We start from the raw sequence: 20,467 nt of genomic DNA on the forward strand, positions 1-20,467 counted from the left end.
GGGGCTCCAGGGCTCTGGTGCCTGAAGGGGTGCAGAGACGGTGGGGGCTCCAGGGCCCTAGTGCCTGAAGGGGTGCAGAGACAGCAGGGGCTCCAGGGCCCTGGTGCCTGAAGGGGTGCAGAGATGACAGGGGCTCCAGGGCCCTGGTGCCTGAAGGGGTGCAGAGATGGCGGGGGCTCCAGAGCCCTAGTGCCTGAAGGGGTGCTGAGATGACAGGGGCTCCAGGGCTCTGGTGCCTGAAGGGGTGCAGAGACAGCAGGGGCTCCAGGGCCCTGGTGCCTGAAGGGGTGCAGAGATGACAGGGGCTCCAGGGCTCTGGTGCCTGAAGGGATGCAGAGATGGCGGGGGCTCCAGGACCCTGGTGCCTGAAGGGGTGCAGAGATGACAGGGGATCCAGGGCTCTGGTGCCTGAAGGGGTGCAGAGATGACAGGGGCTCCAGGGCTCTGGTGCCTGAAGGGGTGCAGAGATGACAGGGGCTCCAGGGCTCTGGTGCCTGAAGGGGTGCAGAGATGACAGGGGCTCCAGGACCCTGGTGCCTGAAGGGGTGCAGAGATGACAGGGGCTCCAGGGCCCTGGTGCCTGAAGGGGTGCAGAGATGACAGGGGCTCCAGGACCCTGGTGCCTGAAGGGGTGCAGAGATGACAGGGGATCCAGGGCTCTGGTGCCTGAAGGGGTGCAGAGATGACAGGGGCTCCAGGGCTCTGGTGCCTGAAGGGGTGCAGAGATGACAGGGGATCCAGGGCTCTGGTGCCTGAAGGGGTGCAGAGATGACAGGGGCTCCAGGACCCTGGTGCCTGAAGGGGTGCAGAGATGACAGGGGCTCCAGGGCTCTGGTGCCTGAAGGGGTGCAGAGATGACAGGGGCTCCAGGGCTCTGGTGCCTGAAGGGGTGCAGACATCTCTTACCTTGCACCATGTTTTGTGGACATGAGCTACTCACGCAGCTCAGGAATTGTTGCACTGTATCGGTGTAAATTAGGTTCGGGGAACCTCCGGCCCACAAGCTTTTTACAGCCCATGATGTGATTTACTTTGGCCCTAGGGTAGATTCCCGGCCGCTGCATCTCTTAGCCCGCCGGCCAGTTAATTCTTCTCTAGTGTGCGCACACAGCGTTCACTACTGAATGCCGCAGCACATGCAAAGCTCGACTACGTCCTGATGCTGGCCGGCGCCCGCAGAACGTTCTTTGTAGGAGGAGTACGAGCGCTTTGTGCTCCTGTCACACTCCTTGTAACGGATTCACAAGTTGTAATGTCTCCTATATGATATATATACAGCAGCCTGTGTCCCTTATGTGATATATATACAGAAGTCTCATGTATACTATGTGATGTACCGTATTTTCCGGCGTATAAGACGACTTTTTAACCCCTGAAAATCTTCTTAAAAGTCGGGGGTCGTCTTATACGCCGGATATCGCCTTGCCGGGTGTATATGGTGGGTGGGGGGGAGTGGGCCTGATGACGACGAGGGGGCGTCTCACAGGAAAGTGAGTATCCCCCATTACCTCATTGTATCACTGCAGCGTGGGGTCTCTGCTGGGAGCGGCGGCGGCTGTGCTGTGGGGCGGCGGCTCCTCTTCTTCAGTGTGGGGCCTCTGTGCTGCTGGGCGGCGGCGGCGGCTTATCTTCAGGCAGTCGGGGCTCCTCCGGTATCTCCTTAAAGCCCGGAGGCCCTGCCGGCAACTCCATCGGTGCAATGCAGTGGCCTCCGGGAACATGGCCGCTGCTCAGATTCAGAGATCTGAATCTGAGCATGCGCCGCCCCCAGCGGCCATTTTCCCGGAGACAGCTCCATCGGTGCAATGCAGTGGCCTCCGGGAACATGGCCGCTGCTCAGATTCAGAGATCTGAATCTGAGCATGCGCCGCCCCCAGCGGCCATTTTCCCAGAGGCCACCGCATAGCAGCAATGGAGCTGTCTCCGGGAAAATGGCCGCTGCTCAGATTCAGATCTCGTCTCCCGAGATCTCGGGACGAGATCTGAATCTGAGCAGCGGCCATGTTCCCGGAGGCCACTGCATTGCACCGATGGAGTTGCCGGCAGGGCCTCCGGGCTTTAAGGAGATACCGGAGGAGCCCCGACTGCCTGAAGATAAGCCGCTGCCCAGCAGCACAGAGGCCCCACACTGAAGAAGAGGAGCCGCCGCCCCACAGCACCCACGCGGCACAATGAGGAGCAGCAGCCGCCGCTCCCAGCAGAGACCCCACGCTGCAGCGATACAATGAGGTAATGGGGGATACTCACTTTCCTGTGAGACGCCCCCTCGTCGTCATCAGGCCCACTCCCCCCCCAAAAGGCACAAAAGTCACCGGCCCTATAAGATGACATACGGTTTATAAGAAGACCCCCGACTTTTAAGAAGATTTTACATTTTAACTGGAAAAGTTGGGGGGTCGTCTTATACGCCCAGTCGTCTTATACGCCGGAAAATACGGTATGTAAACAGCCTTGGTGTCTGTGATGCGTACCGTATATACAGTACTCTCAGTAAATCCTATGTGATGTATTTACAACAGCCTGTCTCCTTTGTGAAATAAATATAGCAGTCCGTGTCTCTTATGTGATATATATACTATACAGCAGTCTCGGTGTCTATATGACCTACATACAGCAGTCTCTTATGTGATGTTGTATATACAGTAGTCTAGGTGTGTGTTTCTTATGTGATTTATATACAGCAGTCTGTGTTTGCTATGTGATGTATATACAGCAGTCTTTGTGTTTGTGACATTTATACAGGGGTCTCTGTCTCCTATATGATGTCTGTGTCTCCTATGTGATGTGCATGTGTGTGTGTATATAAAATATATATACCGCTGTGAGTTCTTTTCAAAACTTATCATTGCAAATAGTTGACTGTGCTCCAGACCAATGCAAATCTGTAAGAGCAGTTTCAAGTAACATCATCCGTACCGCCTACCATCACACCTCACCAAAGAGGAGCAGTTCCAGCCGTCACATTAGGGGCAGAGTTAAATGACTGAACAAATATATCCGGATCATTTGTCCTGTAAGTTTATGATTTTGTACAGCTGTGAATGATGATATAAATATTAAAATGGCCCTGGGCAGAAGAATAGGTTCCCCACACCTGGTCCAGGCATTAACACAAGTAATCACCTATGTAAGCAGAATGGGGTCATGTACAGGTGTACATTGGTAAGTTTACATTCACTGTCAGCAAGCAGAGATCTTCAAAAATGTGAGTAATTAGAGCATTTGAAGATGTTAAAGAATACAAGGAAAAAAGATCTTTCTTTTATATTTATCTCCATAAAGTGCCTGTCATCTATGGGCAGCGTCTAATATGCCCTTAAACTGCAATACCAGAAACTACCATTGACAAGAGTGGCGCTGTTGCTGAAAAAAGAAAAAAAAAATTTAAATTTCCACCTGTGAGCGGCACATCTGGAGTATTTCAGGGTTTTTGACTTGACAGCAGTGTCCTGTGCGCAGTGTTCGGCAGTACCAGGCAGCATATTTCTCATTTCCAGCCTGTAGATAAAATAAACTAGAACATTCCGGAATAAAACCGGTGGGGATTTGTACGTGGGACGGTCCAGTTTCAGAACTATATGAGAATTTTTGGGTTTGTTCTGAACGCTCCTTCCTGTAAAGATTCTTCAGTCACACCCCAGTCACATTCTTAAACGGTGAGTTCTCATTATCCACGAACTCAAAGAAAAGTGACGGCAAAACCTTGACCAGTGGCGTTCTAGCGATATTTAGTGTTGATGAATTTATAACCTCGGGCAAAAGAACATTAGTGGCATCTACACAGATAACGTGAGTGTTGGCTGACAGCCCCCAGGACAGCCCGAAGTGCGCCATTCATGAGGGAGAGGGTTTAACCAGTCCATATAGCCAGTCCATATAGCCAGTCCATATAGCCAGTCCATATAGCCAGTCCATAGAGTGTATCCCTGGACTTAGTGCAATGAATGGGAGGAGAGAAGACTCCGACATAACAACCGCAATAGCTTACAGCTAGATTAGAATAATTTTCATACAATGTTGAGTTTCTGTGTACAAACATTACATTACTGATCCTGAGTTACATCCTGTGTTATACTCCAGAGCTGCACTCACTATTCTGCTGGTGCAGTCACTGTGTACATACATTACATTACTGATCCTGAGTTACATCCTGTATTATACTCCAGAGCTGCACTCACTATTCTGCTGGTGCAGTCACTGTGTACATACATTACTGATCCTGAGTTACATCTTGTATTATACCCCAGAGCTGCACTCACTATTCTGCTGGTGCAGTCACTGTGTACATACATACATTACATTACTGATCCTGAGTTACCTCATGTATTATACCCCAGAGCTGCACTCACTATTCTGCTGGTGCAGTCACTGTGTACATACGTTACATTACTGATCCCGAGTTACATCCTGTATTATACCCCAGAGCTGCACTCACTATTCTGCTGGTGCAGTCACTGTGTGCATACATTACATTACTGATCCTGAGTTACCTCCTGTAGATCTTTTATTATAAAAATGAAAAACATAACAACAATAATAGCAGAAAACATAACAAAAATATTAGCCAGAAAATAATCAGTATACTGAACACTGGTCCAGCCGCTCATTCTCTCCTCTCACACATATTATACAGTATATACAGAATAACTACTTTGACCTTCAGGTCCGGTCACCAAACAAAATAATAATAACAAATAAAATAAACAATGGAAAACAAAGACTATATACATGAACTTTTTTTTTTTTTAGTTTTAAATAAAATAACTACAAATTAAACAAATATATACAATTCTACAAGCTATCCTCCATTCCCAACCCCCCGCACTGACCTGAGAGCTGGTCCTGCGTCTCATGCCTCAGTCCATGTCCAACGTCCATAGGCCAGATCAGGCAGTGCCAGTTTTTCCCCCAAACAACCCAGTGTCCCATAGTCCCACAAGATAATCCCACCTCCCCCCTTTTCCCACCACCCAACCTAACACCTACACCCAAATCTATATCCCCATATACAATATATACAATATATACAGCAGCACACACCACAATAATTACAAAACACGAAGCCCAAGTTCGGCGCCTGCAGCCCTACATCACTGTATAATGATCAAACAAAACAAAAATCTACAGTGTCAGCAGCAGCCCACCACCAGGAAAGGAGATGACCAGACTAGGGCACACTAAAAGAAAAGCCCCTCCAGAGGAGCGCGGCCCTCCGTGCGCCCAGTCTCCCATACTCCAGAGAGCGCACCTTCACCAGGTCACCGAGTATGGTCCTAAACACATCGTCCACTGGGAGGATTTTTCGTTGCGTCGATACTAAGCACCGTGCGTTCCACGTGTGATACCTAACCACTGCGCTAACTAGAAATAAGGTGCAGCGGTCCCGACCACCCAGGTCTCCGAATGCTCCATAGGCCCATTCCGCATAGGAGAGACCGGCCAGCCGAGACCAGCCAATGAAGGCGCCCACCCTGTTGTACACCTCTGTGTTGAAGGGACAATGAAGCAGGAAGTGGTCCATGCTTTCCAGCAAGGTACCACAATGCTCCCGAGGACAATTCCTGTCCTCAGAGCTCCTACACTTCAGATTGTCCCTCACACACAGTTTCCCATGGAAGCAGCGCCAAGCCAAGTCCCAAAACTTCGAGGGGATCCTGATAGAATTCAAAAGATGCAAACCCACCCCAAGATCCCGACTTGGGCAGTCCCTGAGCGCCAGAGGCCTCTGGAAATGGGTCAACAGAACCCTACTGTCAAGTAGTTTCCTTGGCAGAGTCCTGATCTCCCACATTCCCAGACCCCACCGACGAATTACCTTCAGAACCAAGGTAGCGTAAGCCGGAAGATGTCCATGCGGTGTGCGAAGATCCTTCACTTGCCCTCCTGTCTCCCATTCCTGGAAGAAAGGCTGAAACCATCCCCTACAGGAGAATACCCACGGAGGAGCCCTCTCTTTCCAGAGGTTTGCGATATTGATCTTAATGAAGGTATCCACAAGGAATACCACAGGGTTGACCATACCCAACCCTCCTAGTCTCCTCGTACGGTAAGTAACCTCCCTCTTGACCAGGTTCAGTCTATTCCCCCATAACAGTTGGAAGAACAAACTGTAGACCCGAGTCCAGAGAGATTCCGGCAAGATGCACACACTGCCCAGATAAATCAGTAAAGGGAGCAGGTAAGTTTTGCTCAGGTTTACCCTTTCCCTTAGGGTCAAAGACCAACCCTTCCATTGGTTCACCTTCTGAGTGGCGATCTCTAGCCTGCTGTCCCAATTTTGTTTGGGGTAATCCCCCTGGCCAAATTCGATGCCAAGGACTTTTGCAGAGACTTTGGGTCCTGGAAGGGTGTCCGGGAGATCAAAACCAGGATCTCCTCCTCCCAGCCAGAGACTCTCACACTTATCCCGGTTGATCTTGGACCCGGATGCCTCCGAGTAGCGATCTACCTCTGACATCAGCCACCCTGCCTCCTCGTGAGAGGAAGCAAACACAGTGACATCATCGGCATACGCCACCACCCTCAGAGTGGCTTCCGGTGCTGCCTGATCCATCCCGATCCCGGCCAACGGTCCACGCTCCACCCTCCTAAGAAGAGGGTCAATCGCAAACACGTACAGCAGCGGGCTCAAGGGACAACCCTGGCGAACACCGGACCCAACCTCAAAAGAGCTACCAATCCAACCATTCACAAGCGGGAAACTCTCTGCCCCACTGTACAAGGTCTTAAGCCAATCAACAAACCCCCCCGGCAGGCCATATCTCAGAAGGACGGACCAGAGGTACTCGTGATTAACCCGATCAAACGCTTTTGCCTGGTCCAGTGACAGCATGTACCCCTTCCAGTGACCAGCCCTACCCTGCTCCACTGCCTCTCGGACACAGAGCACAGCACTAAATGTGCTGCGGCCTGGAACAGAGCAATGCTGGGCCCCCGAAAGGAGTCGGGGTGCAAATTTCACCAGCCGATTAAACAGCACCTTTGCTAGAACCTTCCTGTCTGCATTGAGAAGCGCTATGGGACGCCAATTCTCAATGCAAGACGGGTCCTTACTCTTTGACAAGATGATCAGAGCAGACCTCCTCATTGACTTCGGCAGAGTGCCCGAGGAAAGACACTCATTGAATACCTCAGTCAAGAGGGGAACCAAAACGTCCTTAAAGGTCTTATAGAATTCAGATGTTAAGCCATCTGGACCAGGCGATTTTTTGGGAGCAAGCCCTTCAATCGCCAACTGAACTTCCTCTTCCCTGATCATTTCTGTCAAAACGTCAAGAGAGGGGTCTACCCCTGGTTCGGGGACAGCTTCTGCCAGGAAAGCCGACATCTCATCCCAATCAAGATCCCTCTTCCCCAAGAGGTGCGAGTAGAAGGATCTGACAACCTCCAGGATCCCTGATCTGGATCGCCTCAGGGACCCCGTAGTGTCGACCAGTCCTGTAACCACTTTACTATTCACTGACATCTTGCAGTTTCTGTAAGGGTCGGGCGAGCGGTACTTCCCGTAATCCCTCTCAAAAACCAAAGATGCGTGTCTATCGTACTGACACCTCATAAGCAAAGATTTCACTCTGGAGATCTTCTCGCGGCTACCTCCAGTTGAGACAAGATGCTCGAGTTTCCTCCTCAGACCCTGATACAGGCGGTACCTGCTCAGACTCCTGAGGCTCGAGAGCTGGCGGAAGAATCTCGCCACCCTTTCCTTGAACATCTCAGACCACTCTGACCTACTACTACAAAGATCCAGTAAGGGTACCTGGCTCTGAAGAAAATCCTCAAAGGACTGTCTTATCTCCGCTTCTTCCAAGAGAGACGAATTGAGCCTCCAAAAGCCTCTTCCCATCCGGTGGGTCTCTGTAACATTCAGAGAAAACAAAATTAAACAGTGGTCGGAGAACTCCACCTCAACAACAGACACTGCTGAAGAGACAGCTTCCTCCTTTAAATAAAACCTATCTATTCTGGACCTACAGTTACCTCTATGATAGGTGAACCCCTCGTGGCCTGGGGTGTGCCGAATGTGGACATCCACCAGGCGAGCCTCACTAGCTATACTATTAAGGGCGACGCTATCATAAGTCAGCTTGTCTCTGGAACCTCCTCTATCTCGGGGCCTCGTGACAGCATTGAAGTCCCCTCCAAAGACAACCTGCCGACTTGTAAAAAGGTAGGGCTTGATCCTCATAAAGAGACACTTCCGGTCCCACTTAGATTGGGGACCATAGATGTTAATGAGCCGGAGCTCTTGTCCCTTCATGAGGACATCTAAGATCAGGCACCTCCCCATTTCTAACTCAATAACCCGTCGGCATTCCACCGGTGCGGTAAAAAGGACCGCCACTCCGCTATACGGCTCGGCCGCAAGAGACCAATAGGAGGGCCCGAGTCTCCACTCCCTCTTAGCTTTAAACACATCTGCCATGTTTGGCAGCCTGGTCTCTTGCAAAAAGAAAATGTCAGCTTCAACCCGGCTGAGAAAATCAAAGGCCGCAAATCTAGCTGTATTTGACTTTATGCCGGCGACATTAATGGACGCCAGCGTCAACGGAGTGGGTTCCGCCATCATTGGTGATTGAGTTAGATGGCTTTCTTTTTCCCACTACCCTTATCCTCTGCCTCAGAGGAGGAATCCTTCCCCCTCTTTAATGACATGGAGGTATCCATTTCCACGCGTTTTTTATTTTTTTCGTCCTCGTCTCCGGACTCCGGGCCAGTCCCTCCCTCCAAGGATCTTACGTTCCCAGAAGGAGGAGACTCGGCGCCCCCTGTGAGCCCCGCCGAAGCCAGAACCTCACCCTCAGCTTCCTCCTCAGAGGAAGAGATGTTTTCAAGGGCTTGGAACCGGTTAGAAAGACCAACCAGAGGGGAGTCGGTTTTTCCTTCCTTAGGTACCTTGGTCAGAGCGGGAGAAGATTTTTTATCTCCCTTCTTTCTTTTCTTTTTGGTGCCGAGCTTACGCTTGTCCTCTAGCCACTGCCTATTATCCTCATCCATACTTTCATAATGGGAGGTGTTGTGAAATTGGATTCTGGGCTCCCCCGGTGGCCACTTGTGGAATTGAACTTGTGTGCATCATCCCCTCTGTTCACCTGCTCCTATCAGGATGTGGGAGTCGCTATATAACCTTGCTCCTCTGTCAGTTTCTTGCCGGTCATCAATGTAATCAGAAGCCTTCTGTGCTTGTTCCTGCTACTAGACAACTCCCAGCTAAGTTGGACTTTTGTCCTTGTGTGTTTTTGCATTTTGTTCCTGTTCACAGCTGCTGTTTCGTTTCTGTGTCTGGAAAGCTCTTGTGATCGGAAATTGCCACTCTGGTGTTATGAGTTAATGCTAGAGTCTTAAAGGAATTTCTGGATGGTGTTTTGATAGGGTTTTCTGCTGACCATGAAAGTGTCCTTTCTGTCTTCCTGCTATCTAGAAAGCGGACCTCGATTTTGCTAAACCTATTTTCATACTACGTTTGTCATTTCATCTAAAATCACCGCCAATATATGTGGGGGCCTCTGTCTGCCTTTTGGGAAAATTTCTCTAGAGGTGAGCCAGGACTGTCTTTTCCTCTGCTAGGATTAGGTAGTTCTCCGGCTGGCGCTGGGCATCTAGGGTTAAAAAAACGTAGGCATGCTACCCGGCCACTTCTAGTTGTGCGGCAGGTTTAGTTCATGGTCAGTATAGTTTCCATCTTCCAAGAGCTAGTTCTCATATATGCTGGGCTATGTTCTCTCGCCATTGAGAATCATGACAGGGAGGACTCTGAGGCAGTGGCACTCTCCTCCCTGTGGATCCTCCTGACCTCCTCATCCAACTCATCATCCCTTGGGGCCTCAGCAGCAAGACTGGCATCCAGGACAGGGGCCGCCCCAGTAGCCCGAGGCTCGCCCAGCTCCCTATCCTGTCTGCGCTTGTCTAGACGCCTTAGCTGGGCAGGCGTCTTTTTATTGCTTTTCTTCCTTGGCCCCTCAGCTCCCTCACCCTTGCTAGTCCCTTCCCCAGCAGAATCAGCCTCACGGCTTTCTCCCACCGGGGTCACGACTGCGTTAGCGAAGGAGCGAGGACAACGGCTGAATGGGTGACCTAACTCACCACACAGGTGGCACCTAATCTCCACACAAGATGCAGCAAGATGGCCGACATCCCCACACAATGCACACTTCTGCACAGTGCAGTTTGCGCTGAAGTGTGTGGGGTCGCCGCACCTGTGACAGAGCTTCGGTTGCCCCTGGTAGAAGACCAGGATACGATCCCTACCCAGGAAGGCAGATGATGGTATGTGGGCAACCGTACCACCTGAACGCTTAAGTTTTACCATAAACGTCCAGGCCCCTGACCAGATACCAAACTCTTCACGGTTTTTCTTTGGCATCTCCACTACCTCTCCATACCGGCCAAGCCACGTCATGATGTCATAACAAGAAAGCGACTCGTTACATGTCATCACGGTCACTTTCTTGACTTGATTTTGTCGAGACACCGCCTGAACGGCAAAGTCTCGCCAGCCGGGCTCATTTTTTGCCAACTCATAGTTCGACCAGAAAAGTTCAAGCCCCTCCGGCCGAACAAAGCTGACATCAAACTCAGGTGTGGAATAGGGATGTATCAAGGCGTAGATGTCAATCGCCTTGAAGCCCATCCTCAGCAGGAGCTCCACAACCTTCGACCTTGGAGGACACGCATCACTGCCCCTCCACCGAAGACGGACCACATTCCTACGCACACTACCCGGCCCGGCTGTTGGGAGGGACCACACTGTATCCCCCCCTCTTTGCTCTCGGAAGGCCCCGAGGCCATGCCTCTCTATCCAGAAGGATAGATCAACCTCTCGACCCTCTACCATTAGTGATCTCTCTCCCTTCTTTAGAGCTTCCAGGAGACGCCGTTGCAACATGCCGTCCCCAGAGCCCAGAGACGAGGAGGACGCCCTATTTCCCCCGGAGGTGACAGCGGCATAACTCCTGACAGGTGCTGCCACCACCGGGGGGGCAACCGGACCAGTGACCACATCCACACCAACAGTATCACCATTACCCACCTCCATAACCTCCTCACCCTCCACCAAACCAGCAACCACACCACTAGACAAAGAGTTTTCCTCATCCATACCCACCACCACATTCACTCCTGCTGGACCAGTGACAACAGGGGGTGACATTTTGGCCTCCGCATCATCAGGCACAAGGGGCTGAGTCTCCTCCACAGAACTGGAGGTGACCTCACCCCTGGTTTTATGTGTGCCCTCCGCATCATCAGTTGATATTTTCCGCTGCTTCATGGTTGCTACCAGGCGCCGCTGATCTTTCGCTGTTGTGAGGCACCGCTGATCCTTAGCATCAGGATCTTGTTGACCAGCGGCGCCAACACAGAACAGGACTTTGGAGGGAGGACCGGAACGCCCAGCCCCGGTAACCCCCTCACACTGCCGCCGCTTCTCAACTAAGTGATCAGCGGCAACAGCATTCAGGGGCACCGAGGCCACCGGAGCTGCCCCTGACACCGGGCTGCTCCCCCCTCCCACTGGGGAGCGCACCACAGTATCGTGGCCTGATTTTTCGCCCGCCGCCGGGCCGCCCTCACTGTCCAGCCTCTCGGCTGATGCACCTGCTGCTACGTCCCTGCTACTACAAGCAGAAACGGAGCTCTGCGCCTCACTACATTGCTTTGTAGTCTCCCCGCGCCTTTGCACCGGATCCACAGCAGAACCCGGGCTGGGCTGGGCAACGGGGCTTATACAGCGAGCTGACCCTGCAGGCGACTCAGGGGGTACAGGGAGGGGGGCATATACATAGCTTACCGCTTCCTGGAGCTTAGGTTTGATCTTCTTCACCTTTTTTTTCCGGCCCCCAGGTGCCTCCTCTGGCAAATCATCACCAAGATGGAAGTTCTGAAGGCACACTGGGGACTCCAGGAGCTTGATCTCGGCCATTAGTGCCCCTCCCTGGCCGATGTCACTGTCCTCCCCAGAGCCAGCAGAACTGCGACGAGATGTCATTGTCGCCTGTCCAGCAGGGAGCTCGCTGCACGTGGCCTGTGAGTGACTAAGCAGGCCGCCAGGTGGGGCTTTCTGCTGGTCATCATCCTCCTCCTCATCATCATCATCCACCTGGCACTCAGGCTGCAGCCCCATCTGCCTTTGCTCTCTGTTATCAGCCATTTCTCTGAATCGATCTTCATTAATAAGTTTTTCCTTAAATGGTCCACTTTTTTCTCTGATGAAAGCTTTTCTGACTTCAAGCTCATTGATGTCATCCTTCAGTCTCCTTACCTCCGCCTGGAGCTGATTCTTCCTCGGTTTGGAGGAACCTGCAGCTTTGTTGCTTGTGCAGCGCAGCTCCTCTCGGAGCCTCGTGATGGTCTTGCTTGCGTCTTCATACTCACGGAGGTGGCTCATGACCCGGGAGGCATAGGTGGACACAGACTCCCGGGGGCTCTGCAGCGCCCAACCCTCTTCAGTGAGGTCGGCTTCACCTCCGTGAGCACTCAGCTTTCCTCCAGAAGGACCGCCATCTTGCACACTAGCAGGCTTCTCCTCCATGGAAGCCTTGCGGCTTCTCTGGGTCTCTGCAGACCTGGGGGGAGTAGGAGCCACATTGCTGCGACTCCTGGTGGAGCGTCTCACCCCCGAATCCTCTGATGTGCAGGCTGGTTGCTGGTTCCTTCTGCCCCCCGCCAGCCTGGTCCGGGAAGCAGAAGCCTGGGACTTGGCTCCTTCACTCATCCCAGGAAACCCACTCCCTCCCTGGGTAAGAGAGAGAGCAGGTCCCCGGGTGGAGAGGTGGTGGTTCTCAGGAGCTCAGGAGCACACTGCAGGTTCAGCAGCGACCGCACCCACAATCAGCACAGTGAGTAGCAGCTGAGCAGAGCTGCACCCACTACCCTGCTGGTGCAGTCACTGTGTACATACATTACATTACTGATCCTTAGTTACCTCCTGTATTATACCCCAGAGCTGCACTCACTATTCTGCTGGTGCAGTCACTGTGTACATACATTACATTACTGATCCTGAGTTACAGCCTGTATTATACCCCAGAGCTGCACCCACTATCCTGCTGGAGCAGTCACTGTGCACATACATTACATTACTGATCCTTAGTTACCTCCTGTATTATACCCCAGAGCTGCACTCACTATTCTGCTGGTGCAGTCACTGTGTACATACATTACATTACTGATCCTGAGTTACATCCTGTATTATACTCCAGAGCTGCACTCACTATTCTGCTGGTGCAGTCACTGTGTACACACATTACTGATCCTTAGTTACCTCCTGTATTATACCCCAGAGCTGCACTCACTATTCTGCTGGTGCAGTCACTGTGTACATACATTACATTACTGATCCTGAGTTACCTCCTGTATTATACTCCAGAGCTGCACTCACTATTCTGCTGGTGCAGTCACTGTGTACATACATTACATTACTGATCCTGAGTTACCTCCTGTATTATACTCCAGAGCTGCACTCACTATTCTGCTGGTGCAGTCACTGTGTACATACATTACATTACTGATCCTGAGTTACCTCCTGTATTATACTCCAGAGCTGCACTCACTATTCTGCTGGTGCAGTCACTGTGTACATACATTACATTACTGATCCTGAGTTATCTCCTGTATTATACTCCAGAGCTGCACTCACTATTCTGCTGGTGCAGTCACTGTGTACATACATTACATTACTGATCCTGAGTTACATCCTGTATTATACCCCGGAGCTGCACTCACTATTCTGCTGGTACAGTCACTGTGTACATACATTACATTACTGATCCTGAGTTACATCCTGTATTATACTCCAGAGCTGCACTCACTATTCTGCAGCTTTAGAGATAAAGTTTGCCAGCATTCCCTCTCTCTCTATAGAGCAGTACATTTTGGTTTCTGAGAAGTTTTATGACTGTTTCCAATGGTAATGTGAATGCAGCTCTGGAGTACACTGCAGGTTGTGGAGTTTGTTTCTTTCTCTACTCGTTTTTCTTTACTGATGAAGATTTTCCAGCTCTTTCTACTGAAAGGAAACAAAAACCAGATGCCGCTCTTCACTGGCTTCCTGTATAATATCTCTCCCCTCCCCCCTCCCATGCGCTGACATTATATTGTGTACTAGGGTGGGCTCTCCTGGATGACATTGTGGTGTTGGGTGGGCTCTCCTGGATGCAGTTATGAGCCCCATTCTTATTACCAGTCACAGATATTTAACCATTTCACGTTCATATTTTTCTGACTTCTGAGCTTGTTCTTGTTTTCTTCTACATTCACATCCAAAGTAAAGACAAATCTGCCCGTCCTGGTTTGTTTCTGCCCCATTATATCGGAGTGGTCAGACGGATTCTGCGCTTTGGATGTGAACGGAGACGACATCTACACGTCACTCAGGATGGTTTCCAGTGACGTCCGTGGGTCATAACATCCACTCCCAGACTGTGCTGTCAGGAGGGAACGTCCGCGCTGTCAGTCCTAATATCATCTGTGCTGCCGAGATAATGAGCGTTATTGTCCCCTTACTGTCAATGCTGATCATTGTTCCAACATACCGAGATTATCATTCGCTGTTCCCCCCCATAACAGTGCGTCCTCCACAGATCCCCCATAACTGTGCATCATCCACAGATCCCCATAACAGTGCGTCATCCACAGATCCCCATAACAGTGCGTCATCCACAGATCCCCCATAACAGTGCGTCCTCCACAGATCCCCCATAACTGCATCATCCACAGATCCCACATAGCAGCACATCATCGACAGATCCCCCATAAGTGCTTCCTCCGCAGATCCCCCCATAACAGTGCGTCATCAGGCAAGTGATTCCCCCATAACGGTGCGTCCTCTGCAGGGGACAGTGGTGTGTCCCATTCGCTCAGTGTCTTGTTGTTTTGTAGCTTAGTTCCTTATGTTCTTTCCCTTTACATTGTATCTTTGCTGTTCTCTTGTTCCTGTAATTCCGCTCATTTTCATAGAGGCGGAGTTTCCTACTAAAAAAATCCAGTAATCTAAAAATAATTGCTGGACACCGACCCCTCCCGCATTCTCCTATTCTTGTACATATTGCGACAGAGAACTCAAAGTTGGTGACAAATCCGGCGTTATATCCACGTGATGGTGACGCCCGGACATCGCTCATTGCACTGACAACAAGCAGAGATCCTGGAACTAGTGAGGAAATGAATTGAGAAAAAAAAATGCATCCAAGGCAGGGGTCGTATAAGGAACAAACACCTTATTAAAGGGGTTGTACAGGATTAAAAAAATATGGGTGATTTCTTTTGAAAATAGCGCCACTACTGTCCACAGGACGTGTTTAGTTTTGCAGCTACACCCCATTCATTTCAGTGGAGCCTCTGTATCAGAAATGACCATGGATAAGTGATAGGTGAGGCGGCATTTTTTGGAAGAAAGGAGCAGTGTTATTTTACTCCGGTAGAACTTTTTCAATACTTACATTTTTGAGATTTGTAACTTCCTTTGAAATGACGGTGATGTCCTGTGGGTGTGACGTAAATGGCGTAATTTGGGAAAACCCCTTTAATTTCCTCCTTTGTATTGAGGAAGCGGTCACCATTTCACTCTCGTCCGCCAGCAGGCGCGATGTGGTTGGGGGTCTCTCCGCGTCCCGCTGCTCATTCACATGATGTTTGTATCTGGAGCTCAGATCGTGATACCGCTGAGTATCCACCGAGCGGAGGCATCACTGCCCTGTCTGCACCTGATAATGGCAGCATGGAGGGGACCTCATATATGTCTGCACTACGAGCACATATTTATCAATATTCAGAACTTGTCCTGGATTTATTTTCTCTTCCTCCGGTGGTCCTTGTGGAAGGAGAGCACCTCCCTGCAGCCCAGTGGTCAGAGAGCTTATCATAGTTGTTTAATCCTTACTCACTAGGTGGCCTAAGTAGGCAGCATGGGCAGGGGTCCCATCCATGATGTAGTCCGAGGTCCCTTCGCTGGTTTGGTTTGCGTGGGCCGTGTGGGCGGGGGTCCCGTTCTTGCATTGGCTTTGGTCCCGTTCCTGGCATGGTCCAAGGTCCCGTCCCTGGCATGGTCCACGTGGGCAGGGGTCCCTAGCATGGTCCAAGGTCCCGTCCCTGGCATGGTCCACGTGGGCAGGGGTCCCTAGCATGGTCCGAGGTCCCATCCCTGGTTTGGTTCGCGTGGTCCAAGATCCCGTCCCTTGTTTGGTTCATGAGGTCCCGTCCCTGGCATGGGCTTTGGTCCCGTTCCTGGCGTGGTCCGAGGTCTCATGTTTGGCTTGGTCCGTGGTCCTGTACCTGGCGGGGGCCATATGGGCAGAGTCACGGTGCTTCTTAGTGGCCCTAGTGGACATAGAGATCCCCCTGATGGCCCTGCATGTAATAGATCGCTCATCTGGTGCATTTATTTTCTGAGCCCATCACAATGTTTTGGGGTTTTTTTAGATTTCATAAGATTTGAGGCTGAGGGATTGTCAGTAATATCAAGCTGTAGGGAAATGGCTCAGTATATGAGCCCATGGCGGCCGTGTGCCCCGGGGCCCGGTGTGAGCGCTGCCCCTATATCTGCTCTGCCTGCACCGCGGCTCGTCCGTCCTGCCTGGGTGCCACCATCTGGACTCTCGGTGCTCTGATTTCCATGGGATTGTGGCTCCGTGTAATCTGTGACCGCGGTCAGGGTTCGGGCCGCTCTGTGGTGCTGACTCCGGTCATTAACCCCCCGCAGGCGGATTATATAGAACGTCTCCATAATGAGCCTGAGCCTGGTGCTGGGCCACGGGTGGGGCACCGAGCAACATGACTGCACTATTGTGGAGCAGCGTCAGGAGGAGGACGAGCGGCCCAGGAGCCCACTGGGAATATTCAGATATCTTTCTATAAATGAATGCAGCGGGGCCGTCCAGCCGGGGCGCAGTGGGGCTGACCGCATACGATCTATAGACCCCCAGTGGTATACGGGTGTAGGCGCAGGGGTCCGACCACAGGAGGAAGTGGGCGACGATATATGGAGGTAGGATACGACATGCCCACTCCTACAGGAAGATTTACCTGGGGCTCTTCCACCTTTTAGCCCAATGTGAGCGGATGCCCCAACAAGACCCGGATAGTTGTAGATATCGGGCAGGAGGACCAGGGGACGGTGCGGTCTTTGCCACCGAGAGAATTCAAGGGGCAGACATGTCAGGTTGCTCACTTTATAACATTGTACACCCATTTGTATTATTTAACCGGAGGCAAAAGTAAATGTTCTGTGTCTCGCCAATCTGTGACCGAGCCCACCGACCATGGATACTATAATACTGGGGTCTTGTGGTAGAGCGGCTTTTGAGTCTCCTCTGCACCCACTGTACCTGTGTCCGGGCTCTCTAACCTTCGCCCTCACCTTGATTACGGGTAGAAAAAGTGTAAAAACGGAACATTTGTTCTTAGTAATGAATGAAGACGGTACTGATCATGTGTGGTGTAGGCGATTCCTCTCTTCATTCATTAGCTGCTCAGCGTCTGTCATCTGGTTTCTGCCTATGCAGAGTGCAGCAGCCCATGACAAACTCATAACGAATGCTGCGCTCTGCATTGGCAGATCGCTGCGCCGCTCTTCACATAAGCTGCACCTTCTGGAGCCGCTCCTAGGAGAGTGGGGTGAGGACGACATGTTGTCCCCCCGTAGACTTTGGTGCCCGGGGAGCCGCCCCTGTGTCCTCCCCATGTACGACGCCACTAAACACACCCAACCTTCATCTTCGAGATCGTGGGGTTTCCAGACGGGGTGTGAATTGTCCCATGCAGCGGGATGGGAAGCCGCTGAGTGGGCCGGTGCCGCAAGTAACAAGAGTGAGACGTGTCGCCCCTGTGTGTGGCCAGAATGGGGGTCCTCCTCCGTACTTGTGCAGTGCGACTCAGTCCGCTTCCTGTCCTTGTTGCCCCCCATGGGCATTCGGTGAAGCCGGGGTCCATAACTGAGTGGGGAGGGGAAGCTCCTGGACGCACAACTGCAGCACTGTGGCGCTCATCACAAAAGGGAACGACAGCTTCCCCCGATATTTAGGGGTTCACTCCTGAACGTTGCAAGACTCCTAATTCCAATGACTAAGGGGGTCTCAGCTCAGTGGTCTACATAGATGACTCCTCCACATGATGCCCCACCTTGGGACAAGAGTTCACCATTTACTTCTGGGGTCCCCCGGCCCCCCATTAGATCCTTCCCGTATTTTGGGTGCCGGTGGTCTCACACTGACCTCTTATACCCAGAATAATGTGAAATCGAGGTGAATAATTCATGTTTCCTTTTCTTCCTTTTAGGATTTTTGGGTTTTGACCTGCAGCCATGTCCTATCCCAATGCCCCCCCACCATACGATGATCGAGACCCTTTAAATTACCCTGGTGGGTACAATCAGCCTGGTGGATACAATCAGCCTGGTGGATACCCTCCACCTGCCGGATACCCTCCCAGCAATTACCCACAGCCTGGGGGCTATCCTCCTCCATACGGACAGCCTGGTGGATTCTACCCACAGCCTCAGCCCGGAGGATATCCTCAGCCGGGGGGTTATCCAGAACCAGGACATAATGAGCCCCCCAAGCCGGTGATGCCGATGCTCCCCAACATTCCTATGAACCCCGGTAAGTGCCGGACGCCGTGAGATGTTTCCTCCTCGTGGGCTGTTTCTTCTTGGCCCAGATCACGGTGGTTTGGGCTCCTTAGGGCAGACGGGCCGCGGCGGCCGCCATTGCTGGTGACCTGTTATTCATCTTCATTATCCCGCAGGCGACTCCGACATCTACAACACCTCTGGGGACGGGCAGTTCGGCTCTTGGGACGACAAAGCCGTGCGACACGCGTTCATCCGTAAGGTGAGTCCTCAGAAACGCCAGGCCTAATTTACTGTAATGGACCAGTAATGCGGGGGAGGGGCGTGATTGTCTGACGCTCACTTGAAACTGGCGCCGAACGTCAAAGAATTAGAACCTATAAGACTAAAGCAAAGACTTTCCTGTAGATAATAAATTAGGCGTCCATCGCTCAACCTCGGGTAAAATCAAAACTACCGTTTTGTGTTTACAGCTCCTCAGCAGACCTATGTGTCTCCATGGTAACAGACTACAAACACACCCTGTGTAGTCTGATCCTGCTGTCATGCTTAACTGCAGTGTATTGGTTATGAAGAAGAGGAGAGATGAACACATGCAGAGTCTGACTACGCAGGGTGCGCTTTGTAGTCTGTTACCATGGAAACACATCAATTTGCATAGAAGTGCTGTGTGGAAAATGGGGGAAAATTTTTGATGAAGAATATTTGTGACGTTGGCAGGTGTTTTTGTCTTTTTAGGTGCTTTAGAGCAATTTTAAAAGAACTGAGTGATTTGTCTCTGCAGCTCGGTCTCGGCCCGGGGGTCCGCAGAGTACAGAGGGGACGGTAGTTACAGCATTGCCTGCGCTCACATTGTTGACCTCGTGTTCTTGTTTTTCAGGTTTACGCCATCATATCGCTGCAGCTATTGGTCACGGTGGCGATCATCGCAGTCTTCACCTTTGTGTAGGTTTCATCTCCTGTCCGGGGAATAGTTTGTCTTCCTGTAGGACGGTGTTCACACGCAGGATCGTCAGAGATGACTGTGGACGCAGATTAGTGACTGATCTCACGGATTGTATTTGGCGCCGTTCACACGGGGGATTATGGGGTCAGGAAGCGGTGATATTGTCTGTGTCAGCGCTGCACAGTATATCGCGGCATTATAACAAGCTGCTGCAGATCTTCCCTCTGACTGACGGCCGTGTGTCTCCTGCAGGGAACCGGTCTACACATTTGTGAGGAGGAATCCGGCCGTGTATTATGCATCCTAGTGAGTATACACCGCGCGGCCTGCCCGCCATACCCAGGGGCTCTGCCCAGTGTGTGACTGTTGTCTCCTACTTCACAGCGCCGTCTTCTTTGTTACCTACCTGGTTCTTGCCTGCTGTCAGGGCCCGAGGTAAGTCTCCTATACTCCGGAGCTGCACTCACTATTCTCTGGTGCAGTCACTGTGTACAAACATTACATTACTGATCCTGAGTTACCTCCTGTATTATACTCCAGAGCTGCACTCACTATTCTGCTGGTGCAGTCACTGTGTACATACATTACATTACTGATCCTGAGTTACATCCTGTATTATACTCCAGTGCTGCACTCACTATTCTGCTGGTGCAGTCACTGTGTACATACATTACATTACTGATCCTGAGTTACCTCCTGTATTATACTCCAGAGCTGCACTCACTATTCTGCTGGTGCAGTCACTGTGTACATACATTACATTACTGATCCTGAGTTACATCCTGTATTATACTCCAGTGCTGCACTCACTATTCTGCTGGTGCAGTCACTGTGTACATACATTACATTACTGATCCTGAGTTACATCCTGTATTATACTCCAGAGCTGCACTCACTATTCTGCTGGTGCAGTCACTGTGTACATACATTACATTACTGATCCTGAGTTACATCCTGTATTA

At 51.3% G+C, this 20,467-nt stretch overlaps 1 protein-coding gene across 1 annotated transcript in view; it reads left to right on the forward strand.

Moving 5' to 3' along the window:
• TMBIM1 (transmembrane BAX inhibitor motif containing 1) overlaps nt 1–20,467 on the forward strand; it is a 37,760-nt gene that overhangs the window by 10,791 nt on the left and 6,502 nt on the right. Inside the window, exons 2-6 of the mRNA XM_077273204.1 lie at nt 18,268–18,590; nt 18,736–18,821; nt 19,440–19,504; nt 19,758–19,811; nt 19,890–19,940. Coding sequence (XP_077129319.1) covers nt 18,293–18,590; nt 18,736–18,821; nt 19,440–19,504; nt 19,758–19,811; nt 19,890–19,940 — 554 coding nt within the window. The 5' untranslated portion in view covers nt 18,268–18,292. The remainder of the gene's footprint in view (nt 1–18,267; nt 18,591–18,735; nt 18,822–19,439; nt 19,505–19,757; nt 19,812–19,889; nt 19,941–20,467) is intronic.

The sequence above is a fragment of the Ranitomeya variabilis genome, chromosome 7, assembly GCF_051348905.1.
Source record: "Ranitomeya variabilis isolate aRanVar5 chromosome 7, aRanVar5.hap1, whole genome shotgun sequence".
NCBI classification, from domain to species: domain Eukaryota; kingdom Metazoa; phylum Chordata; class Amphibia; order Anura; family Dendrobatidae; genus Ranitomeya; species Ranitomeya variabilis.